Source organism: Artibeus jamaicensis, unplaced genomic scaffold, assembly GCF_021234435.1.
Source record: "Artibeus jamaicensis isolate MK-2021 breed Jamaican fruit bat unplaced genomic scaffold, CSHL_Jam_final contig_1015, whole genome shotgun sequence".
In the NCBI taxonomy this organism is placed as follows: Eukaryota; Metazoa; Chordata; class Mammalia; order Chiroptera; family Phyllostomidae; genus Artibeus; species Artibeus jamaicensis.
The window spans coordinates 16446338-16458749 of NW_026521194.1; the positions used below are offsets into that span (position 1 = coordinate 16446338).

Sequence of the window (12412 nt, forward strand, 5' to 3'; positions counted from 1 at the left end):
GAAGGCTGTGTTAGAGGAGCAAGACCATGCTGGGTTCCAGGTCGGGGAACCCAGACCTGGATGTGGAATGTGCCCTAGAGTCTAACTGAGGTGGAAAAGACAGTCTACAAAGTTGGCTTATTTAGTTACGCTGTAGACATTCAGGGGAGAGACCCAAAGGGATTGACTCCTCAGGAAAGACTTTGCAGAGGGTTGGGATTTGGAATGGGATGGATGGCATCCATGCAGGACATGGAGGGCTGCTTCACCTTCTCACTGCGCCCTAACAGGTGAGGCAGGATGGCGAAAGCATGTGCAGCTGTTCCATTGGAATATAAATCCCACAGGGGCGGGGCTTCGCTCTGTGCACTGTTGCGTCACCAATGCCTAGAACACAGCAGCTGCCTCAAAAAATATTCATGGAATGAATAAATCACTGCTCCCCTCAGTGACTCCTTTTAGCTATTTCATTTGTACTGTGCAAATACAGGCGAAGCCTGGATTTCTCACACTGGTCTACTCATTCATTTATTACATTAAGGAGTGATTTTGTGGGGAGGACTGTGGTTAAAGCAGCAGCTGTCTTTAATGTTTATTGCTAGAATTAATCATGTACAGAGAGGGCTCTAAGTAAGAAGTACTGACAACAAAGGAAAAAGGAGTAAAAGAAAACTCTGTCAAGTGATTCTAAAGATAGCCACTCAAAGAAATTCATTCATTTATGCAACAAATATTTATTGAGCTGCAGTTGTGTTCTGAGGTCCAAGGGTGAGCAAAAGAGGCAGTTGCTGCCTGGGGGGGATATTGACATTGAAACTGGTAATTACAAATGTGATGTGTGTAACTCACAGAAGTTCAGGTGCCATGGAAACCTTAACAAGGACTTTTAACCTAGAGAGTGCTTCCCTGAGGAAGTGATGAGTCCTAATTATTGGTTGCTGTGTGACAAACTACTGCCAAACTTTGTATCTTCAAACGATTTACTCTTTCTCATGGTTCTGGGTTAACTGGGCTCAGCTGGAAAAGTCTCACTTGGGATCGCGCATGAGTTGCAGTTAGATACTGGCTGGGGCTGGAATCCTTGGAAAACTTAACTGAGCTCTCATCCAAGACGGCATCTTCAATCACATGCCTGGTGCCTCTGTGCTCAACTCTGTGGGCTGCTTCTAGTATCTATTTCCATCCTCTGTCAAGGTAGCTTTTTGGACTCATTTTCTTAGGTGCATCATGTTAGACTGAGAACCTCTTTAGGGCGAGAGCTGTGTCTTATTGTCTTTCCACCTTTAGTGTCTTAATCATGATATGAACTTATTAGATGGTAAGTGGATGGACAGATGAGTGATTTCCAGAATGCCCTGTTAAACAGCATTGAAATGTTTTAAAATTGAATTTTACTACCCTTTTATGAGGTTCGAATGAGACAATGCAGAGAAAGTGTCCACAGGACCTCTTGCTCCCTCTGGGCCTCAGTGTCTCCTTCTACGAAAGGCTGGAGTTGAAAGGATGATCTCAAAGGCCTATGGTTTCAGAACGTGTGCAATGGAAGTGTTGCACAGCCCAGGACTGCTGGCCATCAGTGGTTCTTTGCCTCTCATCAGTCTGTGAAAATCCGAGCAGAGAGCACAAAGAGTATACTCCTAGATATTTTGATTTAAAAAAAAAAAAAAAGGAAGGAAGGAAAGCAGGGAAAGAAAGAATCACTTTGGAGGTATTGACACTCTAGCACGAGCAAAGAATTTGATACAGAATTTTAAGCGCTAAGAGAAATGTCCGTAATGTAATCTGAGATGGATAGCTTAGTGCTCTGTACCTTGATGCCGCCTCTATAGAATGGGAAACATATTCGTTCCTTGTGTTTAAGTCATAGTAAAGAAAGAACAAAAGCTGTAAGATTTATTATATATTTCTTTTTTTAACCTCCCACATACAAGATAAAAAATTTAAAAACCCTCCAAGCTTCAAAATTAGAGACGTAGTGAAACCCGAAGGTACAGCACCAGAGGCTCACGTTCTCGTGGAGACACAGGAAACAGAAGCCTGTTTGTCACTGGAAGAACATTGTAACTGGTCTTGTCTCTAAAAATCAACCCGTGCCTTGTTTGAGGAGCACTTACACAGTACATATCAAAGTATAAAAGTAGACAGATTCACAGTCATTATCACTTTACAAGAGGTTGACCACAGAGTTCTGGTGAACTGCAACCCCCCTTGATACATTTGAAATAAAGGGCTGTATATCCTAGTTCACTTGCATACATCAATGTAGATTGGTGCTGTTGATTGAAATGTAGTGATTTAGTGACCTAAGAGCTAAAAATGATTTTAATTAACCATAAAAATTACACACTTTTAAAAAAGAAAGCACATCCATGTTCTTAAGAGGCACCCGCTTGCAAAGGTGTTCCTGATTGCCTAACTACCTATTTGTAAGCAGGCCAGGGGAAGTAAAGACTTTGCCTAGTTACTGTTTTTTGGCAAAAAAATACAAAGGTATACATGGCTGTCGAATACATGAAAGGTAGCTAAGGTGCCTGAGGAACTTTATTTGATTTTAATAAATTTAAACAGCCACTTACGGTTAGTGTCTACTGTATTGGACAGCCTCACTGTCAAGGTCTGCCCTAGCTTGGCCTGGCCTGAGATCTGCCGTTTCCCAGAGAGACTGGATTGGTGCGAGGATTCTCTCTGCTCAGCCTAGAGCCTGGACCTGTGCTCCTAGGCCAATCCTCAAAGCCTTTTTCCAGGACCACTGGAGGAATTCTGAAGACCAGTCTTCATTAGGCATTACGTAACCTAAATCTAGTAAGTACAAGCCCAGCTACATTTGGGTTTAGTGAAGGGACAGAGTTTCCCTCTCTACAAATTATCAGTGCTTTCAAGGTTTGTGAAAGAACTCATGCATTTATGACTTTCAGACTGATTACCATAGAGGCCCAGTTACAGAATTCCTAGTCTCTTTTGCTTACTATTTTAGGTCAACGTATCACAGAGATTCGCCAGGGTAGTCTTTTCACAATTGCTCTCAAAGGCTTCTCTGTGTGAGCAAAAGCTATTGACCTTAATTCCCCCTATCAAGAGTTCCACTCTGCTCTGGGTGAGTTCTAATACAAAGCAGGTAGTGATGTGTACTCTTGACAGTGGAACTTCTGTGCATTGGTCGTCCACCTGTGGGTGTGACTGCCGTAGAGAAAATGGAAAGATGGGGATGTAATTGGGCAGGTTTGAGTGCTACAGAACATAGTGACCGTGTGTCAATGGTGTCCTTTTTGTTTTCTTCCAGGAAATTAAGGATTGCCATGGCATTGTTTTGAGAAGCACTTCCTGTTGTCTTTACAAAGATCTCACTGAAGAATTATCTCACAGGAACATTTCCCTTCTGATACCTTTGTGAATGGCCATTGTCAGCGAGCAAATGCTTCTCCTGGCTGGGAAAACATCAGCCACCCTTGTGCGTGGCCTGCTCCAGGCAGCCGAATGAGGTTCCTTCCAGTTGTTCCCAGAACTCTATTGCCCGTAAGATCTCCGTTTGTTGGGTGACTGCTCATGAGGCCCTTTCCTGAACCAGCTTAGCAGGCTTATGTCTCCAGAGCCCACAGCATGGAAGCTTTGGAAGTGGATGATATCAGCCCAGCCTTGGAAGTTACTGAGGATTTCTTTACTACGTTTGACAGTAAGCTAGACAAGGCCGTGCAGCAGGCAGAGGTGTATGGGATTCAGGAAGTCCCCGAACTGGTGGGGCACGAGGTACTCAGCAGCATAACAGACAATGGTGCTATCAGAAACGTTGCTTCCCTGGGCGAGAGGGGCATGGTTTGGGACCACTGCAAGACCAGGCTCTTAGAAACCAAAGCTCAAAATGTCTTCCCTGCCAAAGAACAGTTTATGGTCCAGAAGGGGACAGCCCCGGATAATCTTTCCTGGATGGAACAAAAGGAAGCGTCGACCTTTAATTTGTTCGACATCTGTCAGCGTCGGAGGAACAGACCTCGTTCCGTGAATGACTTACTGGATGAGACCTCTACTTTTAAGCCAGGGCACGCACGATCAAGGTCAGACGTGACCCAGGTGGACTGGAGGGTCATCCTCAACACCACACCCTTGCAGCAGCTGCCGCAACAACCATCTCTTCAGGGCCCTCACTTCCCCAGGTCGTCTCTGGTGTTGCCCTCACCGAACAAGATAAAAGATGCTCAAGGAAATACTGGTATGTATTTTATATCCAATCGCCGTCAACCAGTTGTTGATTTCCCTGTGTGTCTTTTACATTTGCCCCAGGAGAATCTTATTCTCTGGTGTCCTTGTCTGTCTATGCTTACTTAAGCCTCTTTTGTTTTCTTTCGTACTTGACCTTATCTCATGGTCTTAGTATTATCATAGGTGGCACTGAGTGAAAAGACAGCTCTGGCTAATTCTTTCTTTCTCATCTTGTATGTTAGATTACTCATCATTAATGTAGCATTTTCCCTTTGCACATTGTATGGTACTGCTTACGCATGTCAGTAGGTGTTCATTGGGTCACATATTGGGCTTGGCCTTGTGCCATGAAGGACTTAAAGGTGTGTGAAGACACAATTCCCGCCCTAAGAACTTGTCATTTAGCTGAGGGGACTGACATTCACAGAGACTCCGGGAGGCGCCCAGTAGTTAGAGAAAGTAGATGGTCACCTGAAATGTGTACGAGGGAGGGAACTTACACATTTCAGTCTGTCTTGGTGGACTCTTTGATGAGAGAGTGACCGAGACTGTAAGAGCAGAGAGGGAGGAGAAGACGCCTGGGCTGGGCTTGTCAGGCAGGCCTCGTGAGGAGAGCTCATGGGACTCGAGCTGGACCTTGAGGGACACTGAGGCGCAGAGCGAGTCTCAGTCTAGAACACCTGGTCAGGAGCAGGGTGTGAACAAAGGTGAAGACATGGGAAGGGCAGAGAAGAGTAAGTCAACCCTTGTGAGAGGAGCCAAGGATCCCATGGCAGGTAGTGGGAGGGAAAGGTTGGACAGGTTCGTTAGGACCTCACGGTGTGGGACCTTGAATTTCCTTCCTCCTCGTACTTGATGTGCATACCTGCACTTATGTGTTGTACACTGTATAAGTATGCTCCCGCACTCACACATGAACTTTCTCTTCTGTGAGATATGACAAGCCGTCTCTCTGTTCACCTCAGTATTTTCCTTCAAGGGAACCTCTTTTATGCAGGCCATCCATTTTTATTACTGACGGTTCTTCAGTGACCCTGCTTATTAACCTTACATATAGATGGCTTCTGCTCAGTTAACTGGGGAGACTCATTTGTGTACGTAACTGCTGTTTTGCAGTTACTCCAGTCTCTACCATTGCTCGGTATTCCACTGGCACATTTAACATTTGATTAATAAAACGTAGTTTATAAGTGTAACTTGAGGCAAGGTCCTAATGAAGTCTGTTCAGGAAAGGCAGTGTTCCTCGTGAGGTGCTGCATTATTTTCAAATCCGGGTCAAATCCAGCCTTTTCAAATGCTTTCTTCCACCCAGATTTATGACTTGTGATTCCTCGTTGTTGGTTTTTTTTCCCTCATGTTTCACTGGCCCTCTGTAACATCTGGCCAAGGGTGGTGACTGCGGGAGTAAACCGGAAAGGCCGGTTAAGGCTCAGAGGGCGGAGTGAGAGCTCCACCTGGAGCCCAAACAGGTGTACTCCTTTGATTAGTGTGTAACCTCCGCTGCTTGTGGTTTCTTGGAGCTCACATGGATTTTCATCACCGTACCTTCGTAACTGTTCTAAATCCCTGCTACAGCCGAAGTTAAGAGAGTGTCCTAGTCCCAGCTTCGGTTTTCCTATATTGTTTGTTTTGTAAATGCAAGAACTACACCTACTGTAGGTTCTCTTTTTAGTATATTATGATTATGATTTTTTTCATTCTGTATTTTTAAAAAGTTGAATGTTAAATGATGTTGAAATATAAGTACTGAATGGTGTTTTGAAAAGAAAACTTCAACAAATGGCCTTTGTAGATATTTCTGTAACGCAACCTGGCCGCTTTTTGGTTATCCATGAGATACACATCTTAGCAGGAATTAGCAGAGTTGGACAAGCAGCATGTCAGGCTTCTGACGCTTTTTCTTTCTGGCATGTTCTGGAGAGCAGGCAGGATAAATTGTGTTTTGATTACTAACCAGGTAAAGGGGGAAGGCAGGCAGTGAGTGCCTGCTGGCCAGACATTCTTGGGCTGCGGGTGGAGAGGGGTTCTAGGTACATGGCTGGTCACCCACTCGGCTCACTGCAACTCTTACAGCCTTTGGGGTGGATGTGCCAACGTTCAGGTTCATTTTAGTGTAAATCAACCAAGATCTTTGAGCTAAGTTTACTTTAAAACCTTTGAAATTAGTGATCCAAACCGAAGAAAGGCTTACTGTTTCTCCTGAAGGAATATGCCAAAAGCAGAGGGAGGCGGTGTCGTATCCTGGCTAGAGCTGGAGATTTGGGGTCCAGCCAGACCTCGCCCTTGAGCTCCAGACTTGCATATCCGGCTGCCTGGTGAACATGTCTGTTGGAATGTCTCACAGGCACTTTAAATTCAAAGTCACCAAAAGTGACCCATCATCCTCCCATCTCCCACTCCTGCTGTCCTAAAAATTAGCAAGAGTTAGTGAGAGGCCAGGGGCTCCTCAGAAGAAATGAAATCTAGTCACATTGGCTTCTTTTGACGAGGTCAACTTAATGTTGTGTCTAGGTTTGTCACTCTCTTTCCTTTATTACTGCAATTTTTATGCTTTCTCCAGCTCTTTTTTTGTTTGTTTGTTTGTTTCCTGGCTCCTTTTCTGAGCTCACCTTGAATAGCTTAAAGACTTATCAGGAGCCCTGACTGGTGCAGCTCAGTGGGTTGGGTGTCGTCCCACAAACTGAAAGGTCTCCCGTTCGATTCCCAGTCAGGGCACAAGCCTTGGTTGTGGGCCAAGTCTGCAGCTGGGGGCTTGTGAGAGGGAGCCAGTCAGCATTTCTCTTGCACATCGAGGTCTCTCTCCCTCTCTCTCTCCCTCCCCTCCCCTCTCTCTAAAAATAAATAAATAAAATCTTTAAAAAAAGACTTACCAGGAATAGTTTTTCTCCTTATCCTTACCTTCCTTTTCTTCTGCCTCCCTTATCCCTCTTGTTCCCTTCACAACAACAAGCCCACAGGTCTTCTTCATTAGGTAGGACTGCTGCACCTTATGCCTCCTTTGGTGATGAACAATTGGGCTTTTGAACCTCACTGAGGATAAATGCTGCTCTGGGTATAAAGCAGACCAAGTTCTGACATAGTGAGGGCAGGGCATAGCTGGGGTATAATATCAGCTATTTGTTACGGGCAAGCCTGTTTGAAGAAGTCCCTCTGGTCAAAAGAAGACAGTGTATTGGTTAAAAACACTGTCTCTGAACAAGCAAACAAAATATAACCAGAGACATTGAAATAAAGAACAAACTGACAGTGACCAGAGGGGAGGGAGGAGGGGACAATGGGGGAAAATATGGGAAGGGCTGTCAAGGTACAAGTATAAAGGACACATGGACAAAGCCAAAGGGGTAGGTTTGAGGGTGGGAGGCAGGGATGGGTGGGGTGGGGGTGAGGGAGTGGTGGGGGGGAAATGGAGACAACTGTACTTGAACAACAATAAAAAAAGTTGAATTTCAAATAAAAAACGAAACAGTACACTTACTCTAAACCTATACTGTTAGTTTCAATCCTTGTTCCAGTACTTACTAGCTCTGTAACACAGGGCAGCTTTCTTAACCTCTGTCTTTATTATTATTATTATTATTATTATTATTATTATTATTGTCATAATGTGTGGAAAATAGCAGTATTCACCTCAGTTTCTTGTGAGCACTAAATGGGTTAAAATATCTAAAGTAATTCTTAGAACTATGTTTAGCACATAGTAAACACTCAATAAATGTTTTAAATGTTTAACAATGTTAATTGACCTTGCAACTCATGAATGAGAATCAAGGCGACATTACCAATCACCCCAGTTTCCCCTGCAGTCTGTTTCATGAACTGGCCTCACAAGAACTACTCCTTGAACTTACCTTCCTGCAGCTCTTTCTCCCAGCTGCTAACTGGCTTGTTAATGAGAAGTAGACCACGCCCTCCCTCTCACGTGCTGACTTGTGATCAGCTGTTCCTGTCTTCCACATTAGAGTTTATGGTCACCGAGAAAGGGATTGCCTCTTACTCACTGTTTTATCCTCGGTACCTAAAATAGTGCTCTGGAAATAATCTGTGCTCAAACATGCTTTTAGTGCCACAGCTGGTAAATAGGGGCACCTGGATTTGAACCTAGGCTTTCCCCCTCCAGAGTCCATGGTCTTGACCACTAAGCTAGGCTGTATCCTCACTTTGGAAACCAGTAATCAATCCTCAGGCTGCAGAACGCTCCACTCCCAAAGCCTTATTGGCAATAAGTCTCTGTGGGGGTAGAGGGTGGGAAGTAGTGTGGAAGAAATAGGCCTGGATAATGTTTGTAGAACTAAAATTAGTCTCTCAGGGGATTGACTGGTTAGGAAAAACTGAGACACTACCACTCAGTCTAGCTAAAAGCAATGATTGTTTTCTGCATTTAACATATTTGCTAAAATACATGGTCAGTGCAGAGCTGGTCACAGCTCTTCAGGAGACCAAGGAACTGAAAAAGGAAGACTGTAACTTTGCTTTTCACATTTTCAAATGTTACCTGTGCAGGGGGCGTAAGTAAAGGGATTCCCCTGGGTTTGTAACCATGGAAAGGTGACTTAGGGTTTTGCCCCACCTTTGGCTGCTTCTTTTTAGTCTTACTTAGAGGTATGCAAATACATTCTAGATTCTGCATTGCCTCAGGCAGATGCAGACCCGAGGACAGATTTTTCAGATGGAATGTTGCCTGTGTTAATGGATAAAGGGTCCTGCCAGTGGGTCCTACTAGGCTGATGGTGTGTGGCTTGAATCCAACCTGGTTAACACTATCTGCTCTACCTGGGGATTGGATAGTAATGTCAAAAGGATTAGCTCGTAGACCGACAGGAAGGAATAGCTCTCAGATGAGTTGGCAACAGAGGCAGTTATTTCTAAAGAAGCCAAGGTAGTGGTGGAGAACAAAGCTTCTTAAGGGTCAGCTCCTTCCCTTTCCGCCATCCCAGTGTCTGCTGTGCCCCAGGCAGCTGGAGGGAAGTATGACTGGGCACTGGCCCTGAGGGAGGGGCTCGATCCCCCGCAAGAATGGCTCACGTCAGGGTTTGGCACAAACCTTCATTCTATGCAAACATGCTCTTCACAAGTGTATATACCTAACCCTTTACTCCTTTGCATCACTGTCATCTTGTTCATGTTCGTTAACTAATGGTTCAGCCATGTGCACCAGGGATTTCCCAGAGGATAAAGAAAACAGGTGTTAACATCATAGAGTTACAGTCCTGGTATAAACATATATCCAGGTAGGAACATAAAAAGTCATATGAACATGAGGGCATTAGATATGTTATCTGTATGAAAAGTAGGTTATGTGCACACACAATACTTATATTGGTATACTTACACTTATAAGTGTGTGTACATAGTAGAGGAAGGCGAGGCTCTCTGGAAAGAATACTCAGCTAGGACTAAAATGTATCTCGGATGTTTGGAAAAGTCTACTTGTCTGTTGCCTTTGGTTTATAAACCTAGTGAAGCAGGTTAAATCATTTCTACAGTCCTTCCCAACTCTAAAATTACATCATTCTAGGATGTACTTGAACTGACCCTGACTCATGGTTGTGTGGGAGCTAATTACTGTAGTCAGATCAGTGATGGAAATATAGGTATGCTTTCTGTGTGCCTTATAACTCTACTTCTGGATGAACTGCTGTTGTACTTTTAAAATCAATTTTTTTAAAGAAATGCTTTGCATTAGCTCTGAAGCCCTGAAACTCAACAGACTGCCAGAATCTGACTTACTTTCCCTCCCTGACTGTGTTCACATTTTCATCTTCTTGCCAAGGGCAGTGGTCAGCGGGGCTTTTGTTTCAGTCGGTTTCACTCTCTGGTGACCTGGTACCATTCCTATGGCTGTATTTTCTTGTTCTAAGTACTTTAGGAGATGGTCTCAAGCAGAGATTTTCTTTAGGGCTAGAAAAACCATGGCAGTATGGTTTCTTTATCCTGAGTTTTATGTTACTCTGTTTTCATTCCCTTTCCCCCCATCTTTCACTTGAAAAAAAAAAAGCCAAATTTGGAACTTATACTAAAATGACTGCTTTTTCAATTATGATGTTTCTCAAAAGCCTCGGAGCCAGTAGAGGTGGGAATATTCCTGCAGGCTTAGAACAAGTGAGGTCACCAGGACATGGTCTCTTGCTGAATTTATGATTCACCCTTCAGCAAGATTAGTCAGTGCAAAGAAGTTGCTAAAATAGGTCAAAGAAAGTTGATTTTTTTATATGGTTGTATAGTTTCCATTGGTTACATTATTGAATGTTGGCCGGTGGCAGCCATTCGGAAACCCATCGTGCCTCATCGACAGCCTGTATTCTGATTCCTAAAATTTCTATATGGGGACTCTGAAAGTGAAGCATCTGACTTTTTCTGTGGCTGCTCTGTTCATGTATTTTATCTTTCTTGGCCAGGAAGAAGTATAGTTACTAATTTGACAAACTGCTAAAGTTACCTTCTTAAAACAGATCTTTTCACGCTGCTCTGATCTCAAAAATGAATCATGGCTCCCCCAAATCAAGTACAAATCTTACAAAGCATCCAGGTTTATTGCTAAGCTCCTTGCCCACACCTTCCGCCAGCCCCCCACCTGCCGTTTCTGACTGTGCCGGGTCCTTTCAAGCTTCTGGCCTCTGCTCAGGCTGTCTCTTCGTCCCAGAATCCTTTCCCTGCCTTTCTCACTGCTCAAACCCTCCATTATCCTTCCAGGGCCAATTCAAATGCCACATCCTCCCTGAGACCTTTCCATATTTTTCTCAGTTAAAATTCATTTTTTCCCTTTCACCCTATGTTTCTATAGCACATTTTATTTTTATTCTGCTACATATGTTAAGTAATTGCTTGTACATCCATCTCCCACACCAGGTTGGAAGTTCTTTGATGATCTGAACCCTATTGAAGAAAACTTTGTATTATACCAATATGAGCATATACGAGGTGTTTGGTTGAATTTTATGTATTGGTGCTTGGAAAATCAGGACAGTACAGTTTGGGTTTGGTTTTTCTTTACAAAATGGAAATTGCTTCTCTTTTCTTTTTCCTTATTTATAGCTTGAGTGAAGTTGAATGAAGTTTGTTATTATTAATCCTATCATTTGATGAGTTAACCACATTCCCAACTCTGCTAAGATATGTTCATTGTTTATCTTATTTAATATTCATAATAGTCTGATATGATAGATGATACGGTTCTGATTTTACAAATGAGGAAGCCGAGCCCCAGAGAAGTTGCTGTCACGCCAGGCCATGCAGTGAGTACGCAGTGGGGCTAGTGTCCCAACCCAGGCGGACGCTGGAGGCCACACATAACCACCCAGTAATGCCGTCTCTCAAGGCTGAGGAAGTCTAGGACTTATGTTCTCCACAAATAACACAGAATTTGATTCAGATTGAAAGCCTGGGTTTTAGACTTCCACTCTCAACTTGTACACTTTGTGGTATAACCTTGGCCAAGTCATTTGCTTCCTGGAATCTCTTTCTAAATCTGTGAAATTTGTTAGAATGTTTTCAGAAGCAAATATCATATGCAACTAAAAGTGGCAGAAATAGTAAGGCCACTTATTATATGTATTTTCATATGTCTAACAGATGGCTATTGAACACTTAGTGAATGGCAAGTACCATATGCAATAAACACTGAAGAAGTTTGTATGTAGGTGGCCTCAGGGTCATCAAGGATCCAGGTGCCTTCCATCTTTTTGCTCTGCTCTCTCCAGCATATTGGTGATGTCTCTTCTCTTCCCTCACTGGTACCAGAAGGCTGTCGCATTCCCAAGGATCATTTTATCTATCAACAGCCAAAGTCAAGAAGGGAAAGCAGGCCACTTCCTCCGGGTCTCTCTCCAATACCCTCTCAGCAGCCAGAACTGGGTCACATGCTCACCCTGAAAGCAATCTCTGGCAAAGGAAAATGGAATTACTGTGACTGGATTAAGCAAATCACAGTTCTTTCCGGGGGTGGGGGGCACTGGAAGAGGCCATCTCCTCTAAGCATATGCCATCATACCTGAGTAAGATAGGGTTCTGTTGGTAAAGAAGAGGGGGAGAGAACTAGCTGATACGATAAGCAACTAACAGGTTCTGCCTCTCATGGGGTGGGCTAAAAAGCGTTCTAAGTTTCTATGATTCTGTATAATGCCCAAGGTACAGTAATGACATGCCATTTATATTAAAATATGTTGGCCTAAGTATAGGAGATTCTTTATACTTAGTGTCTATAGATTACAGAAAGAGAGTAGAAAGCTTACTATGGCAAAGA

The 12412-nt window shown here is 43.6% G+C and overlaps 1 protein-coding gene and 1 pseudogene across 6 annotated transcripts in view; one reads left to right on the top strand and one right to left on the bottom strand.

Moving 5' to 3' along the window:
* The window catches only part of PLEKHM3 (pleckstrin homology domain containing M3), a 176595-nt gene that overhangs the window by 14545 nt on the left and 149638 nt on the right, over positions 1-12412 (top strand). For all 6 annotated transcript variants that reach the window (XM_037165943.2, XM_037165938.2, XM_037165942.2 and 3 more), the window contains exon 2: positions 3260-4183. In XM_037165943.2, the coding sequence (XP_037021838.2) occupies positions 3577-4183 (607 nt within the window). In that variant the 5' untranslated portion in view covers positions 3260-3576. The remainder of the gene's footprint in view (positions 1-3259; positions 4184-12412) is intronic.
* Positions 1-12412, bottom strand: part of LOC119064338 (60S ribosomal protein L4-like) — a 122370-nt pseudogene that overhangs the window by 6237 nt on the left and 103721 nt on the right.